Source organism: Buceros rhinoceros, unplaced genomic scaffold, assembly GCF_000710305.1.
Source record: "Buceros rhinoceros silvestris isolate BGI_N320 unplaced genomic scaffold, ASM71030v1 scaffold12124, whole genome shotgun sequence".
Classification (NCBI taxonomy): domain Eukaryota; kingdom Metazoa; phylum Chordata; class Aves; order Bucerotiformes; family Bucerotidae; genus Buceros; species Buceros rhinoceros.
Window position 1 is genome coordinate 35,921 of NW_010408851.1, and position 19,165 is coordinate 55,085.

Consider the following 19,165-nt stretch of genomic DNA (forward strand, 5'->3'; position numbering starts at 1 on the left):
GCAACCGCCTGCTGAATTAAAATTAAACAAACTCTGTCTTGTATTCTGTCTGAGCCCATAGGCAAAGATACTTTATATTGCTGCTTGTCTGGTCTTGTAGGTACTTTGTTTCAGAATTTATCTGAAACCATTAAGAGTCTGGCATCATTATTTGTGAAATTCATAGGTACAGCTTCTAATTTTCTGTACCAAGCTTTATTGTTGGATTCACATATTTCAGCCTTATCACATATCAGGTATTATTAGAAAAACGTCAAATACTTCTTAACTGTGATTTCATAAGGTACATATATACATGTGAAAAGTATGGGGAGGGGTTTTCTGTTTCTTTTTTTTAAAAAACTTGTCTATCAATACACTTAGAATTGAGGAATGGTGTTGCACAGCGCTTCGCCATAAAGTAGAGTTGTACTGGAAAATCTTTTTTCCTAGTTTTTCTGGTTTTGCTCATCTGAAAACAAAATTCTGGTACTGCAGTTTTTGCACGCTCTTTGTTTTTAGAATATTGTTCACAAGGTACAACAGAGGGAACAAAATCTTGCATGAAGGAGAGTTGCCGAAACTATATACTGCATTACTTCAGGTCTCATGAGGAAAGTGGAAACTTATCTATTATAATTGCCACATTTATTTTTGACAGTTAAATAACTACTGAAAGAACTTCACTAACCAACAAGACATATTTCTAGGTGGGATGTTACTCCCTCATTTGAAAGCTTCACTTAAAACCTATGTGAAAAAGAGCATGCAGGCATGTTGTCACAAGATAAGGTGCTGTAACTTAAAGTTTTTGTGCCCTCTTGCTGGTTTTCTCTGCAAGGTGTCATGTTTTGCTTTATGGGTCTGACAGAAGTCACAGGCTGTGTCGGATTTCTGTCACAGTGTGACCCTGCCTGGGTCCTCAACAAATCCAGTAATCAGGTGCTTCTCTGAGGGCACCCTCAGGGAAGCCTCTTATTCCTCTTCTCTAGTGCACATGCAAAGACATCTTTCTCCAGCCACATTTAGGACTTTTAGGTCTCTTTATACTGTCCAAACCCTTTGTCCTGATGCAAACGGGCCTGTGGGTCAGGAGGATAAGGGGAGGGGTGCTGTGAAGTTATCACTGAGAACTGAAGATGTCCAGCTAAAGCTGAGCAAAGTCTGTAAGCCTGTGAGCCACCATTCACTGCTACAGGAAGTCTGTTCTGTAACGCGCTGCTGAAGCAGAGCCTTACAGAAGATCCTTGTTGATTCATGATGTGTTTGAAAGCTGGAGAAGAAAGTTTTGGCAATGCATTGTATATAAATATTATTAAGTGAGTGTCGTTCAATAAAATTCCTGCAATTTCTAGAGAAGTTCATGTGTTCAGTAAGTTCTTCTCCAGCATGGTGTCTATCAGTAGAAAAACTTCAGTAAGGTAACTTCAGTAAGTTGCTCCGTAGTTACAGGGAAATTGCTAAAGTGTTGACTTAAACTAAACATTTTCTAGTACTGATCTTTTTGTTTCTTTGTCTAAAACGCTGTAAATTTGTTGAATTCCTGTTGCTTGAAACTGTAGTAGGATGCATTACAGAACCTAATTACCACTGAGGGAGGGAGGGGGGAATGTAGTAGACATTTCTAGGTGTTTTTAGGTCTGCATGCATATGTATCTATATATGTGTTGTGGAAGCACTGCCTTTAAACAAAAGTCAGCAATATTATGTGCATGGTTTGTCTATCAGTAAATACTGTCAGATCCTTTCCATGGAGAGTATTTAAACTGAGCTTTTTGAAAGTAGCCCAACAGTCTTAAATGCATAGTTCTTTGAAAGATAGTGGGAGCTGGAAGTTTACTTCCACTAGCTTTTCTAAAAATTCTAGTCTTCATTTTAAAAACTAAACCTTTCCATCATACGGAGTTAGATTAGAAGGGTGAGAAGACAGGTGAAAAAAGAAGGAAACATAAGTGGCCTTTCCCGTACTGTGATGGGGCAAACTCAGGTGTGGATAAAGCCTTACCCTTTGATTTCTTTTTGCAGGACTGTGGCATTCCAGAGGTAGAGTTCTGCCTGGCAGATGGTGTTGCAGAGGGACTTCCTATCTGCATACAGAGTGGAGTTGCCAATTTAGAAGAACTGAATATTGAGAAAAATCCTTATATAAGAGTCAAATCAGGAGTGTGAGTACTGAACTTTTTTAATAGCATTTTGACAGCAGGTAGGAGGAGCACAATTGTAGGATGAAAGTCAAATCAGCGATAGGAACAATATTTGGGGGTTTTGCTACTTAGCAGTTAACACGTGCTAGATATTCTCAGCTCTACGCTTCAGCGTGGTGCTGTGTGGGCTTCTGGTAGTGGTACCAAATTTTTGAAGGCATTTTTCCTCTAGCTGCTGGCTGGTCTTCTATAATTCCATCTTTGAGTAGCTTTTATAAATAGAAGAAGTAGCTCAGCTATAATTAGCTTTTAGTTCACTGGAGAATAGATACTGTCTCCCTAGTCACTCACCCTGTTGTAACTATAACACTATGGCTGAATAACAGAAAATGAATATTACATCATCCAAGCATTTCTCAAGCCACAGCTGTATCCTGACTTTCTGGAAAGAGGTGATGCAATATCATTCAGGCCCCTAGGTATCCCAGCATTTCCAGTATTGAGCAGAACAGCCTGTGTCCTGAGTAAATAGCCATCACTTCACAGTTTCTGAATTCTGGGAGTTCTGTGCCTCTTCTCACAAGCTGCTGCAGAATGTCATTAGCTATTCTGTTACTAGAGTCTTGAGTTTGCCTCTCCGTGTGAGCCAAGCCTTCCTTCCCACAATCTCGCAGTATACCTGTGAAGCTCGGGGTGGTGAAGGAATTGAAAACAGGGTCTTGTCTTAGCTTTGACAGAACTTAGTATAACTTGTAACTGCTTATGGTCTATGTGTGTCATTTTAAGAAAATAATTTTCCAATTACTCCAGTAATTTTTCAATGATCCTCCTCCATTCCTTATTTGGTTTACTAACCCTGTGTCCCACTTTTACATTCAGCTTTCTTTTTGATTTAAAGCAGTGTGAAGGAGTCTCAGCATTTTTAATTGTCTTGTCAAAATTACGATAGCTTGCTTTGTGAAGTGGTGCTAAAAATCAGCTATTTCAATAACTTCTGCTGAAAAAACAAAGTATTATTGATGTCAGAAGCCTTTTGATTCCAAAGGTGACAATCCTAGGTAAAATTTGATTCACGTGTCTCATCCTCAGTACTAACATTGGTTTTGTATACTCATAGAGTAGCAAACTGGCTGCTTAAAGTAAATGAACAAAAAGGTGATTTTTTTTTTTTTCCCCTCTTTCAGTTATGTTTAGTTTGGACTGAGAAAAAAATCTGAGATCATCTTGGTATTGATGTTGCCAGTGTATTTAAATATGGCTTTGATTTGATTTACTGGCAGTATCTAAAACACGTTATCTAGCTCCTACAAGTACAAAAAAGAAAATTCTAATAAGATCTTTGTAATCTGTCTAATGAGATTAATAAGTCCTTTATCCTTACTGTTATAGATGGCTTGCTTATTCAGACTTCAATTACAAGGGAGAAATCAAGGTTTTGGAAGAATGTGATTCACCATCTGAAATTCCTTCAGTAGATGTAAAATCTCTGCGACCCTTAAAAATGGTGAGGACTTCGCAACTCCCTAATAAGTTGTGTGCCTTACTTTTTCTATTGTTCCTCCCTCAAACGTTTTGACCTAAATATAGCTTAGGTTCTAATGTCCTTTCAAGGTTAATCCTTATATATATAACACTCATCTCACATCACGGAGCATTTGCAGTGTTGTAATAGCATGGAAGTCATCCTGGCTTGCTGGGCTTCTGTGTCTACTCAAATAAGCGCCTGATTCGCCACAACATTTTCCTGGGAAACTGCAGTTGTTGAGTAGAGATCAAATAAGACAGAACTGAAAGGCTCTTAATTTCCTCGTAGTCAGCACCGGTTCATTAACTTAAAAAGCTCTTCAGAAGTTGTTGATTTTTCTGGGTTTTTTTTTTTAATGGTACAGCTAGAGTGTACCTGGGGGTGAAAGACCAGGTGAGGAGTTTTATTACTCACTAGTATTCCTGTCACCACATACTGCACAAAGATCTTGGGAGGTGCAGAGAATATTTGTTTTGATAGACATCATGTAGATCGAAATACAAAGAGATGTGGAAGGGTGTAATATATAATTCTACTGTATACATAGCAAGTTCACAGAATGACAGTTTAAAAACAGCAAAGGAATAAGACCTAACAGTTGTCATTTTAGTTAGTTATGGGAGGTAGCTGTCTTACTAACAACACCATTCACTAACAAATCCAGAGAAAATGCATTTGTTGTATTTGCTCTTTGACCATAGACATGAATATGTAAGCTCATATTTTCTTCATCTTCTGGTGCTTATAGTTTCTTCATGTTCTACCATTTGTGATTAAGAAACTTGAAATATATACAGAAAAGCCTTTAAAGTTAATTTTAAAAATTGGTCAGTATAAATTAGTTTAAAAACACATAGTAAATATTTGCTTTAAATTGCTAGTAGACAAGGAAGGAAAATTTTCAAATTGCTTGCACTCCTATGGGCTTGTTAATGCACTGATTTAGTTATAGGTCAGGTTTACAGTGTCCCTAGCCTTTATGAATTATCAGAGTATTTAAACTGGTGTTTGATTTGATCAACACTGAAAATGGTGAATATAATTACAAAAACGTCATGCTCTGATAGTACTACAAAATATGTGTCAAAGCATAAATTTAACTTTCATATAAATACCTTTTTCTTCCCCCCCCCCATCTTTTTTTAGGGTGGACTAAAGGTACAAATGCCGGTAAATGTCAAGGTAAGCACTGAGAATATTCAGAATAAAATATGAGCACATTGGAAATAAAAAACCTTTACTTAAGTTGTTTTCTTCTTGTGAGATATGTGATGTTTGATTAAGTGTACAGTGTTTGATGCTGAAGAAGAATTCACTAATGCTGTCAAGTCCACTTTCTTATTAGTGTTTCATGAAATGTAGTAGTAGTATGTTTATTACATATTAGGAGAATATAGAAGAATTGTGAAGCTTTTACAGAAGAAAATTAGTTTTCCTGACTGACACATCAGTCTCTGTAATGGAAAGGGACCAGGAGAGGTTTTCCAATTTAATGTACCAAGTTTAAATAAAAGGAGGGGGAAGGGGAGGAAGCGAGCCAAAATAGGACCCTGCTTTCCTTCCTGTACCTGATCCTAATACAAGAATCTTGAGTGAGATCATGACTCTTCAGTGATTTGAGGAGCAGAAAGCTAATCCAGAGTTACTGCTCCTTTTCTGTCCTTTTTCTAGTTCTCCACTAAAGCACTAGTGCTTTAGGTAACTTTTAATTCTACAAAAAAACATGCAAGACTCAGGCATTTTTTTAACAAATATTACAATAAATATTAATACTATTAATAGCTGATGCATGTGATTCCAGAGAACCTCAAGGGGGTGTTAACTGCAGTCACTGAAATAATTTCAGCAAAGCACAGAGAAAGACCTCCTCTACTTTTAAATGTGTCTGGCTGTGACCAGGCAGGTTTCACTCTAGGCTAATATACACTGTCCAGACACAGGATTACAGAATAAATCACAGTCACATAGCTGCAGAGTGTATTTACGTGTATAGAATTGTATGAAAGTATCCTTCTGTGGAAACATCTGCAAATAGCCTGACAAGCCTATCTAAATCCAAAAAAGGGTCTCTTCAGCTTCTGGGGTGCTCAAGAATGAGAATGGCAGAGGACTACAACCCTGAGTTTTCTTCATAGTGCTGGCTTGTTGGAGGGGTCAAAAAGGAGTCTTCCACTGTAGCGGTACACACGCACACAAACTTCAAATTACTGTTGAGGGCAAACTCAAGGCATTGTTCAACATCGTGTTTTCTAGATAATAATATATGAGAAAACCCACTTTGGAGGATGGTCCAAAGAGTTTTCAGAAAACATCAGTTCTGTCCCAGCTCTGTTTGGTAGTAAAGAGGAGTTTCAGGAAATTGGATCAATACGTGTCATTGGTGGAGTGTAAGTATATTTCACTTCCGTATTTATTTACTTTAAAATAGGAAAGTATAAGTAAATACTAAGAAAAGGTAGGCGGTGATTAGAAGCTCTCACTGGTAAAACGTCAACCTTGGATAAAACTACCTCACTATGTGGCTTGTCTAAAGGAATATAGGCAGATAAAGCTAGGTGTGCGAGAGGTGTGAGGTCAGTGTTTACCATTTGGATTCTAGCAAACTAGGCCAATTTGCTACTTAATGACAGTATTCACAGAGAACTTTAATTTATATTACTTTATAATTCTGATAGTCTCTACTAATTTACTGAAGTGACCTTGGGTAGGTGTGGTCCATCTTCCATTTGACATATTACTGCCTCTGCAATCTGTAAACTGTTTTGTCGTAATCGTTTTCCTTTGCCACCTCCTGCATGTTATCTGGAATTAGGAATATACCCTTTATTTTCCTTCACTGAGGCCTTAGATTGATTCCGTGTTGCCCTGCCCCTTTCTCTGTCATACAACACACGCGCACAAAGAACCCTCACGTGGGCTGCTCATGAGGTAGGCTCAGTGCCTGCTGTTCTAGAAACCTACCGGCCCCACATGTTGTTCCTTCAGCCTCTCCCAAAACCAAACAGTTCTGTCTGAAAGCATGCAGAGTAGTTGCTTCTGCCAAAGAGCTTAACAATGAAATAGTTTTCAGAAACTTTCAGCTTTTTTCCTGAACGTTTTCAAGGTCAGCACTTCAATATAAAGATCCAGTAACATACATCCTTTCAGGATGTTGTCAGAATTTTGTAGGCACTAAATTCAAAATAAACTTAATTGTGAATACTCAGTCTGTTCATAAATACATTATGCATTCACGATCTGGGAAGCCTCAAATTATTAAAAATCATTCTTCTGTCTGTTGGGGCAGCTTTTATTTTTAATACTGTGGTAACTTAAACAACTGAATTAATGTAAACCAAATTGTACTAAAAGTAAAGCTATCCTGTCCCTGCCTGCCAAATTTCAATGCCAACAGAATTTGTACAGCAGTTCTAATACTTAAAAGGGAGCTTTAATGAAAAAAATGCTTTCAGAAAGAAGGAGGGGGAAGCACATTTTCAAAGCAGAATCTGTTGGAGCTTTCAAAGTTGATGTGGAAATGCCATCTTTTAATCAAGCCTTATCTAGTTGTTCAAAATGCTTTAAAAAGTTTCATTCTCTTAGTGCTAAAATGTATTGCATATGCAATATATTGTATACATTCAATTCACTTGTCTATATAGATACATGTGCATGGTTTTTTAGATTAGAGCAGGAAACAATATAAGCGGGCAAAAATTTCTTCTGCTGAAATCCATTAATTTTGTCACCAGCGCCAGCAAAGGTGGAATCTCAGTGTTTATTAATACACAGAAAAAATCTGCTGCTTGTTTTTTATCATTGGCAATTGGTGGCTTACAGCATTTTGGCCGCTAGATGCGTACTAGCCTCTGTAGAACTACTGTAGTAGTAGTTCTCTGTAGAACCGAACGTTGGTGTTGGGAATATGGCAGACTGAGAGGAGGAACATGGAGAAGCGTTATACAAATAAGCTGGTTTCAGAGAAAGAATCACATGGTGGGATTTTGATCAACAAAGAACACTTCATGGGTGCCTGTTGTGATTTCAAACAAGCATTGCTTTGTTAGCTGAGTCTGTGTTACTCATTTTAGTGTTCTTAAAACGTTCTCTTCCCCTTTTGTTAGGGAAAAATCACATGTGCAGTTGTTTTGCTTTTAGTACTGTCTTTTGTTTTGTGGTGGCTCTAGATGGGTGGCCTACGATAAGGAACGCTACAAAGGCCGTCAGTACTTGCTGGAAGAGGGATATTACGAAGACAGACACTCATGGGGGGGAACTGACAGTGTCCTTCTGTCTTTCCGGTTTCTTCAGGCTGTAAGTACTTTCATGAATTTCACACAAATTATGCACAGCTCTATTCATAAAGAGGAAAGTTACTCTTTGTATATGATACAGTTGTCTTAGGTTTAGTCATCCCATCTTTTGCCCAAGTTCATTCTCATTCTTTTCCTACTTGCTGAAATTCAGACTGCACTGTATACATTGTAAAGCAGGTTCTAAATAGCCTTTTAAAGGTCAGATGAAGAATGTATCTTGCAGCATCCCTTGTCTACCTGCCAGATTTTCCAGGTACCTCACTTTAATACTTCCAGCTATTTGAATCTGTAGAACAGAATTTGCTTTAAAGTTTAACATCCGTAAGTGTGCAGTGTAGTTCTTTATTAAAATAAAAATAGCTTTTCGACACAGCAGCTGTTGCAAGCCTTAAAACAGCATTACCCTCTGTCTCTGTGATTTTTGTGCCAGAAAATTTTGGCAGCAAAAATAATCACAATGAAAAAATCCCTGCTACTAAAATGTGTTTAGTGGGAGCAAAGATGAAATAATGATAAAAACTTTATCACAGAGGCCAGTATCAGAAGCAAAGTTAGGCTTTTCAGTGATGGGGGAACATGGGATTAGAACTTCTTTATCATTTCCTGTGGCTGCAGGGGTTTTGTTTGTTTGTTTGTTTGGGCATTTGAGGATTTTTTTAAATTATAATAGGAACTCTGTGAGCTTTAAAATACAGCTGCCAAGAGTGGCTTCTTTTGAGAATTAAATTGTTCACTCTGAGATTACTCAGTCTTGTATACTCGGATTACTCATCTCCTCATCTGAGGAGATATGATATTCCTGAGGAATAGGAACTTTGTGAAATTTGAAGACAGGCATTTAGAGCAAACTCATTGTCTCAACAGTCATTATTAAAAAAATTAAAAATAATAATCATTAAAAAAAAGTTAATGTGAACCTAAAAAAGCAATGCTTAAATTCACAATTTGCAGTTTTGATTGATATGAAACACACTTAGGTAAAGTATTATATTTATAATCAGAGTCTATCATATAACTTAAAGATAGGAGACTAAACTGAGCTGAAGAAAAATGTCCTTTAAATAATATATTTTCAGATTTCTGAGGGAACAGGAATTTTCTTCTACCTCCTCATTTTGAGTGTACAGAATCCTATTCAGTTACTGACTAATCTTTGTTTTTCCTTTTGAGGATACTTGAGTAAATCTAAATTGATCTTCTTAGATCTTCCTCTTCGCGGAGGTTATAATTACAAGCTTAAACTTGTGCACGTGCCTAGCAGGGATCGCCTTCCACATATACGCACGTATTTCATTTGACTCATGCCTAGAACAGTCAGGATGCTCAAGTCATTAACATTTTAAAAACACGTATCATTTGCACTCCTGTATTAACATGTATTTCATTCAAATTGGCATATAAATATATACCAATACATACACGTTGATAATAGAAGTGGAAGTCGTGTTTTTCCTCAAATTGTACTATAACTAAAGGCAAATGAGCCAGTTGCCAATAAAATGACTCATGGCACTGGCATTTCGTTGTTTGGCTTGACCAGCAGACTGCCTGCCTGTCTCTGGCATGCAGTACAGTGTTCAGGCTTGCCATATGCTCTCTTCATGACTCTGTATACGATCCTTAAGATCAGGATTTTAAAGATATTTTGGTACCAAACTCATATTTTCAAGAGGACCTGAGCAAAAATGCATAACTAGTCCTGTGTGCTTAAGGCCCCTCGCTCCACAGCAAATGTACTAGCTCTTCTCTGTCATCTCAGAGATTCTGTCACAAGTGTGGTAGAGGTTTCCAGTGGTCTCAGACTTTGTGGCGATGTTCCTGGATATCATATCTTTATTACTCTTCCCTAGAAATTCTGTTTTAGTCAGATGAATTCGAGAGTGTCTGCAGAAGATTAAGGATTTTGTGAAACGTAGCTGAGTTGCATTATTCACAGTCAGCTTAGGTAGGGAGAGGGGCTGGGCGTGGACCTTTCTCTTCACACATACTCAACCGTGTAGTCTCATGTAGGGGCCAGTCCAGCTAGACATTTTCTTTTTTATCTCAGATGTGACACCAGGTGACCTTGGCTGTGTTGGCTTTAAGGCCAGCCCAGACCTGAAACAATTTAGCCTGGCTCACACAGCATGAAGCTGAAGCTAATGAGCTCTGTGTACCTGAGTCAGCTCCAGGCAGAGTCAGATCAAATGTGCCGTGCTCCTGAAGCAGGGAGCATGGTACAGAAGCACGTAAATGGCTTTGCAGAGCGCCAGGCTGGCTACAGCGTGTCTCATTAGCCCGTGTCAGTACCAGCTCTGTCAATGTGGCTTAGTACTATGCACAGCTATTTAGATGTTCCTGTGCCACGATGCTCAACGTGACAGCTTCCACCAGAGCTAGGAAAATCCAACCCATGTTTCTATAGTCATACCAGTGACTGTGGTTGAGCTGAGGCATGAATTTAATTTCATGACAAATCAGAAAGGTTATATATGAGAAACAAAAGAGAGGTTGTTGCGAGTCACCCCTCCCCACCCACTGGTGAAGAGGTACATGCATATGGGCACGCTGCAAGAGCTTTCAGGTTTTGTCTGTCTGAAATATTTCTGCTGTGAACAGTTACGAGCTCTAACGTGGGGGTTTCGGAGCTAGTTTGAAAGCAGAGATAGAAAGGACTTTAGAACTGTTTTTTCCAGCATACTGCCAGCTCAGTTATCAACATCTATACTGGACACACTGGAGTCAAATACAGGGCTTGTTGCTGAGGCAGACAGCAGTTTGTACTGTGTGCTGGCTTGGGGGGACAGTTGCACTTGCTTCTTTTCTGCAGTGTCAAATGAGAGAATCTGTGAAGCTGTTGCTTGCCTGTGGCTGTTCTGATAAGGAAAAGAGTGAATTTTCTGGTCTCTTTCAACAGAGCAGAGCCTGTTGCCTTTGGAGCTTTCCCACTAATGTTATCAAGTCTGAAATTATTTGCCTTGGTCTGAAAGTCCAAGTATTGCTCCTATTGCTTATTTTAAGAGAAGATACAGTGAAAATTAAGGGAGGAAAAAGTGATGGCTGAATTTGAAATGTTTTAAATGTAGTTACAATTGTGGATATATTTCAGTATTTAAAATTTAGTCAAATTTATGTGCAGATTTGATCTAAATGGCTTTTCAGGAACTCTTAGAAAGTCCCTGCTTTAGGACTGTGGAAGAGTAGCTGGTTTTCATTTGCACTAAAACTGCACTAGTTTTATGTTTTTTCTAAAAAGTAGTCTGAAGCTGCAGTTGTTCATGATGATTTTGCCAGACCTGGCACTTTTTACTTCTAGTGTATACCTGATGTAGTTGCATCTTTTTAAATAAATGAAAGAAGGAGATGGTCAACACGGTAGGAAAACCAGTTTTCCTACAGAATTTACTCTGTCACTTTTTAGCATCCTGTAAACAATACAGAGAGGTTGAGCCACATCAAGTGTTCATTCTAAAATTGTATTTTTCATTATGATGGAAACGTGTACAAAGGCATGGTGTCCTCTAAAGAGCCTGTTTGATCAGGTTCACCTGTCAAAATGAATCTGTCTGCATATGTGACCTGGCCTTAATTTCTAAGTGGGTTTTGATTGTTGTGAGTCTTTGGTTCCTCAGTGTAGCCTTGAGCATAGTGCTGTCTGGTTGGTAGCTTGTAAGTGCTACAGTGGCAAGTATTTAGTGTAATAATTCCTGTGATGGTGTCCTCATGTCTGTAATCTGTGCCAACTCCTGCATTTGCTTGATAGCCATTTTTCTTGTTTGCAAATTGTAGTTATTTTCAACTTCTAGCACTGCTGATTGTTCCAGAAACTGAAACTGAACTGAGTTCATGCTTTTTGTTAAAAGTTAAAGGAATTAAGCGAATGGATTCATGCTTTCCCAACCAGTGACTGAATGGAGTGCTTAAAATTGTGAAGTGGAGATTTGAAACCCATATTCAAATAATCTGAAGCTGTGCAAGACATCTGTCAAGCAACTCTGCTAGCTGAAAGCATAAAGCCATGTCATGTAGCTATATCAGAGAGAACATGGCAGTGTCATGCGGGATTTATTTTGTACCTATAGTGATGAGTCATACAATGGGTGTATCAAAAAACTACAGACCCCTTGTGCTGGAAAGGTGATCTTGCCCTGTCCTTTCCTCTCCGTGATTATTGTGTCGCTGGGAAGGGATGAGGAAGGAGAACTTGAAGTAAAAGACTGTAGTCATGGTAGTACTCAAAGTAGTCATTTATGAAGCTGTCGGAAGATCTATGCTATGTCCCCAACCCTTGTGTTTTCCACACAGACATCACTCTCAGTCATCCTTATGGAGGAGAAAGGAGGGTGCTTAGGGACAGCAGGTACTTCCTCTCTTCAGTGGAAACCACTGAAGGCCATAGCAGATTGCGAGGCCTCCAGTTAGGCACTTCAGAGCCAAAATATCCCATAAAGATTCACACGAGGCACTTAAGTCCCCCTCACTGCTTTATAAAATGCTATCTTTCGGGCTACAACTCTTTTTCCAAATTGTGTCAATGAGCTGTCTAGATAGCCAGTCTTCTAATTCTTGTGCTGCCTCCTCTTAGGATTTCATAGAGTCATCAGTGGCACTTTTTCAGTCTGATGATGATGATGGAAAAGGATTTGACATTGTCAATGAAGAAATACCTGATTTGGAGCAAGCGGGATTTGGCCCAGAGACGAGGTCGATTCTTGTGAGAAGTGGAGTGTAAGTCTATTGAAATATATGGATGGAAGTATTAAATATTTTTATGCACAGCTGGGTTTGTGTACATCTTTTAACAAAATATTTCGCATGGTACAGGTGGTAAACATTTTGGAGGGAACAATGTTTCTTTCAGTTTCCTTGGTAAATGGAAGAAAAAATAATCTTAGTTTTCTGTAAATCTCATACCTACACTATGATTTGGATCTGGCCAGTCTTGTTAGTAGAGAAAGCTCATGAGAGCAGCCATGCAGAGAAGGACTTGGGGGGAATGCTGGTGGATGAAAGACTAGATGGACGTGAGCTGAAAATGCATGCTCACAGCCCAGAAAGCCCACCATATCCTGGCCCGCATCAAAAGAAGCGAGGCCAGCCAGTTGAGGCAGGTGATCCTGACACTACCCTCCTCTGGTGAAACCTCACCTGGAGTACTGCTGCGTCTATGTCTGGAGACCACAGCACAAGAAGGACATGAACCTATTGGAGTGGGTACAGAGAAGGACCACAAAAATGATGAGAGGGCTGGAGCACCTCTGCTGTGAGGACAGGCTGAGAGTGTTGGGGTTGTTCAACCTGGAGAAGAGAAAGTTCTGGGGAGACCTTACTGAAGCATTCCAGTACTCAAGGGGGGGCCTTTAAGAAAGATGAGGACAGTCTTTTAGCAGGGCCTGTTGGCAACAGGACAAGGGGTGATGGTTTTAAACTGAAAGAGGGGGAGACTTAGACTAGATACAAGGAAGAAGTGTTTTATACTGAGAGTGGTGAAACACTGGCACAGGTTGCCCAGAGAGGTGGTAGAAGCCCCATCCCTGGAAACATTCAAGGTCAGGTTGAATGGGGCTCTAGGCAACGTGACCTAGTTGCAGATGTCTCTTCTCACTGCAGGGAGGTTGGACTAGATGAGCTTTGAAGGTCCCTTCCAAACCAAAGCATTCTATGATTCTGTGTCCCTCCAAAGATTGACACAAACTGTAGTTTCAGGAGCTTTGGTGGAAATACAGAAGAGTGATTTTAGGTATGTTAAGAACTGGGATACTCACTCACTCATGGATGGAGTGATGCACTTCACTTATGAGAGAAACAGTAATATGTTTATTGATATAAAACAGCAATTAAAAAAGTTTATTGGTAAATGTGACAGTGGTTTAACAAGATTCAGTGGCAAGGTACGCTTTATTATTTACTGCATTAGAGAACAGGGTCAGACAAAACTGTCAGAGACACCCTTCTGTTCAGTCGTGAGATTCAGAAAGGAACCTCTTCTGTTCTAATCTCCTCAGCTAGGAGCTTAGCTGCGGCTAGATCAAGTCTTAGTCCCAGTCTCGATCAACAGTTTATGTCTAAAGCATTACATCTGTACAATCAATCTTCTATATCATTTAGCTCAGCCTCAAGGAGTAACCCTGAGAGGCATCCCTGCTCAAGGGGAGATGCTCATGTGCAGCCTGCTGCCATGCAGGATAGCTCAGTGGTCCTGGGCTGTCCACTGTTCATGGAGTAAGATGATCGACTCGTTATACTTGCATACTCACTACAGATGTTAGTTTCTTCTGGCTTGAGTCAGACACTGACCAGCACTGTGGTTAGGCGGGTGTATTGCTCAAGTTAGTCCTTGGCTATTGTGTTGCTATCTGTCCCCCCCCAGCTCTGCTTTGAGACGGATGGAGCCGTCATACGCATCCATTACGATCACCACTGGTGGTTATCACTTGAGCAGGATTACAGAAATAAATTTCAGCTTCTAGGGAGCGGGGATGAGTAGTGCTAGAAGCCTAAAGAATGGTTTGAAAGAACTGGAATGCTTGGCCTGAAATAACAGCTCTGGTACAAGAGATACCACGGAGATTCAACCGGAAGGATAAGCAGAGGAGCTACCAACTCCTATAGGAACAACTATAGGAATGATAAAGTAGGCTATCATAGACAAGGGAGTGGTAGTGTACATAAAGAATGATCTCAAGTGCTAAAGCGTAAAATACATTATTGGAAAAGAGTGCTGTGGAATCGTGGGTGGAAATTTCATAGTAATTTAAAAAGTGCAGTATTAGCATTGTTTTACCTGTCCTAATGGTGATAGGAATCGGCAACCATTAAGTGAGACTAAAAAAGCATCAAACTTAGGGCAGGAAGCAATAGTGGGGCATTTGAACTGCTGATGTGGAGTCTGGATATTAGTGTCTCATGCGGATGAAAGGCTGGGACTCAAGTTGAAAAGATGGCTGAAGAGGGATATGAATGAGAACTGCAAAATTCTGAAGATGGTAGACAAGCGTAATGCAGCAGCCTTCAGAGACTTCTGCATGGCAACAACTGGGGGATGCTTTCCGGAACAAGCTGAAAATTGCTTTAAAACAGATTTATAGGTGGGGAGCAAAAGCCTTTCTTATGCCAGAGGCAGTGAATTTCTGAAATTTGCTGCTGAAGGAAGCTGTGGTAGCAGAGAGCATCAAGAGGTTTAAAAAACCGTTTGACAAATTAATGACAAACATTCACAAATGGGTGCTAAAAGTACTAGGAAAGGAGATGTCCTCTAATATAACAGTCCCGGGTGCTGGGTCACTGAGAGAAATGCACCACCAGAAGTGGCTAAGTTAGCAGCATCTCTCTAACTAGCTTCCATCTACTTTTGCCACTGTCAAGGGCGTGTGCAGGGATAGAGGGGCCCCTGATCTCATGTAGTTGGCAGTTTCTTTTAAAATCACAGCAAAGAAGGCAGGGTGGTGGAAACTTGAACTGCCAACCATTGCAAGCTTTTACTTTATCTCACCTTATCAGGGCTCCCTTGTTTATTTCTCTTCTTGCATCGTTTAAGTGCAGCTGAAAAAATTGGAAGAAAGCCCTGTTTGGGGGGATGCTGAACAGGTGAAGATTCAGCTGAGAGATTCAAAAACTTGTCTTTCCTCTGGGCTGCTAAGCAAATCATCATCTCATGCTGAGTGCATGTTTGGTAGAAAGAGAGAGACCCAAAGCTGTGTGTTTGTCAAAGTAGTGTTTGCAAAGTAAAAGCCCAAAATCAAGTGTGTGACAATTACGTGTCTCTCGTTGGGTTTAATGTCACACTGTCAGTCAGGTGGACTTCTCAAGAAAACTCCAGAGAAAATTGTTCTATTTAACTTGTTAGTATTTTCAACAAATTGCAGAGAAAAATGTGATGTTTTCGGTGTGATTTATGTTGTCATTCCCCAGGTGGGTGGCGTATCAGCAGAAACACTTCTGTGGAGAACAGTACGTACTGGAGAAAGGAAAATATAAATGCTTTTTTGACTGGGGAGGATCTAGTAAAATCATCATGTCGATTCGACCTATTAAGTTGGTGAGTTACCAGAATTTGTTAAGGGGAAAACTTAAATGAGACCTCTGGAGTTCAGAGCATACAATAATGTTATAATGTGGGCTCTTTTGTTTAATCAGTTCATTTACTTGGAAACAAGTTAAACACTCTTGTGAATGACATAATGAGTCTGTTCAGGATGAAGACTGAAATGGATGCTCTTAATCTTTCTGTATGTTGAGAAAATTGTCGGGAAAACTTCATAAGAACTTCTCTTTGGCAGACAGCATTTATGGAAAGAATAACCTAGCCGGGAAAGAGCATTTGCCTTAAAACATAGTAATTTATAATGTCTAATTGATAACAGATATAAAAATACTTGCGAATTTATCTGACCCATATTGTTGCACTATAATAAAGGTCTGAATTTTTTATTATTGCTTTTACACTATAATATTTGTAATGTGTATAGTGAATAAAGTCAGAAAATATTTTTAATCCATTATTGAATCCAAAGTAGTACAAGCCAAATAGATTAGTGCCAGAACTGTCAAAATCCTAATGCAAAATGAAGACAATTCTCAGTAATACGTATGTAATAAATGACACTACTGCACTTGAAATAGGAATGGAATGTTTAACCATATTCTGAAGAGCACGTGTTGAAAGGGATGACATGGTCTTCTGTTGGTTTTAATTTTGTCTTTTTTCAAGAGATGCAAAAATGCAAAAATAAATGCAGAGATGTTTACGTGGATTCTAATGCACATTATGTGAAGCAATTAATGCTGACATAAGTTCTCTGTGTGAAAGGTGCTGAATAGTCAGGCAGGTAGTCATGAGCTTACAGGCAGCTGATGGCAGAGGCTTGGGAAGAGAATTGTGCCAAGAGCCTGGGAAGTGTGTTTTTTCTCTGCTCTTGAGTTCCTAACTAACAAATTTCAGGAACCTGACATGTCTTCTAGAGAATAGATTGTAATGTATTTATTTATATGCATGAATATATATATTTATTGTTGCAGGAACCGCTTGGAATGAATGAGCCTCCGCATTTGGTATGTTGACCTTGTGTAACAGTCTCTAGTACTAAACTACATTGAATAATTAATGCAGGTAACATTGAATGTCTTGCTTTGTTAGTTCAGATGATACCTCAGTATTATCATCTCCATTGAGCAGACCACTGATGAAGGAAACTGGTAGATGTATAAAGGTTAACTTTGGAATGTTCTGCTCTTTGCTTTATTCCAGATCATACCCTTTAGTATTCTGTCCTCCAAAGTCCAAGCAGTTCCATAGGTTTCGTGTGACTCTATAGATATTTATTTTCCTCTTCTTTCCTTCCTGTTTCTGGAAACTTGCGTTCATCCTTCTCTTTGTGATATATTTTCTTTCCATTATTTTGCATTGTATCTGGTTTGTCACTATCTTGTTCATGTTTGAGGTGAATAAGAAAGTATATGCTGTAGAAAATTGAACTGCACTCTTCAAACCTGCAGATGCATCAACAGGGGAAGCTCGGTTTTTCAGTCTTCGGTACTGGTAGCTCTGATTTTTGTAGTCTCCTGAGCATGTATAGCCACTCCTTAAGGAGTAGGCACCACCCACTCCATGCTCCCCTTTTCCTCACGGTAACATATGACCTTAACTGAATACATCCAGATTATAATAAATCCATGATAAATCTCTTCTATGACACATTCCAACAATTTCCCTGAAAGTTGTGTCTAACTTGGTGACAACGTAAAAAGAGAAAGTGATCCCTGTAATTCACTCTTGGTCTAAGAACAAGTTGTTTAGGGTTGTACACTTTTGGTCCTTATCTCACCAGGTTATGTTCCATTAATGTACCTTTGTGATATCTTCTTAAAACAGAAACCTGCTCTAAGTGTTTGTGCTCATCACCAAGCATGGTCTGTGTCTCCCACAACATTCGGTCCCAACAGGGCTCTCCTTCCTTTCTGCATTAGTTGTTCGAGTTCTCTTTTTCTGTCCTGGAGTGTGCTACTAGCACAGGTGATGATCTAAGTGTTGCATTGCTTTTTCTATGACATGTTTTTAATTAAGCAAATTTGGAAAACTGTATTCCAAGAAACATGGCGTTTTTTCAGACAAAAGAGGCTTCAGTGGTTCTGTTTCAGGAAAGTATTTTGTCATCCAGACACGGTTTTGCCCTTTCTTGCTTGGATGGGTATAATGGCTGTGAGCACATGGGAAACACACGCATTGTGTTACTTAGCACGTTGACCACACCCTTCTTTTTCTCCCAAGTGTTCTAGTTCTACAATTTTATGATTAAGCCAGGACTACAGGAAATGTTTCCTGTCTGAAGACATAATTGGTGTATTATTTTAGCCTTAAACACTGATTTCCTGCCAGACCTATTCATTCGGCAGTTTGCGGCCAAATCCAAAGGCTTCTAATTTTGTTCACAGTAAGGCCTTGGTAAGCAATACCAGATCTGCAGACATTTAAGATCAATTCAAACCTTTGAAGTTTCAATAAGTTGTGCTTTACAGTCTTTTTATTTCCAGTAATATGTGAAAAAACTCTGTGTGTGTAAATGCACCTTTTAAAAAAAAAAAACACCCAACCTTTAAGTACTGACAAGTACTAGATTCACCTTTTATAAAAAATACTGATTTATCACAAACCTGGTTTTCATAGCACTCTGCCCTACAGCTAGGGAAGGAAGAACATTGTTCATATTGCTGCAGTTCTTTTAGGAGGTGAAATATTTTAAGTTTGTATGGGAAATCGTTCAGTCACTTAGGATAAGTAAAGGATGGTCTTTTGAATAAATATGAAAAATTTCCTATTCATAGTAAAATAAACATGTCTGTGTGTGCAGCAGTCTCTTAGTTCAGAACTTCAAAATGTGGTGTGTGTGAGCTGGCAAATCCTTGAGCATCCCAGTGTTTGACCCTTGTATAAGCCATATACAGGTTGTTATGAATGATCATACATTCTCCCACCTTTAATAAACATGACTGAGCTAAGGGAACTGTTTTCACTGTCTACAAGAGTGTGTCTTATTTTTACTTCTGCTTTTAGTTGCTCGTCAGAAATTGAGAAGCAACTGTATTTTTTTAAATCTCTCAGTAACTCGCCAGACCTTTTCCTCCTGCCAGGGTCTCTAATAAATAAGGTACATATAATGTAAGAATGCCTGAAATTGTCAGCTCTAAAGAAGTCATTTATTTTTAATAAATAAAACTTGATTTTGCTCAGCAAGAACAAAGCCTCT

At 39.1% G+C, this 19,165-nt stretch overlaps 1 protein-coding gene across 1 annotated transcript in view; it reads left to right on the forward strand.

Moving 5' to 3' along the window:
* The window catches only part of CRYBG3 (beta-gamma crystallin domain containing 3), a gene marked incomplete at its 5' end in the record, with an annotated part of 64,739 nt that overhangs the window by 25,728 nt on the left and 19,846 nt on the right, over nt 1–19,165 (forward strand). The window contains 8 exons of the mRNA XM_010135019.1: nt 2,005–2,144; nt 3,513–3,627; nt 4,795–4,830; nt 5,902–6,035; nt 7,815–7,941; nt 12,508–12,650; nt 15,834–15,960; nt 16,941–16,973. Of these exons, the coding sequence (XP_010133321.1) occupies nt 2,005–2,144; nt 3,513–3,627; nt 4,795–4,830; nt 5,902–6,035; nt 7,815–7,941; nt 12,508–12,650; nt 15,834–15,960; nt 16,941–16,973 (855 nt within the window). The remainder of the gene's footprint in view (nt 1–2,004; nt 2,145–3,512; nt 3,628–4,794; nt 4,831–5,901; nt 6,036–7,814; nt 7,942–12,507; nt 12,651–15,833; nt 15,961–16,940; nt 16,974–19,165) is intronic.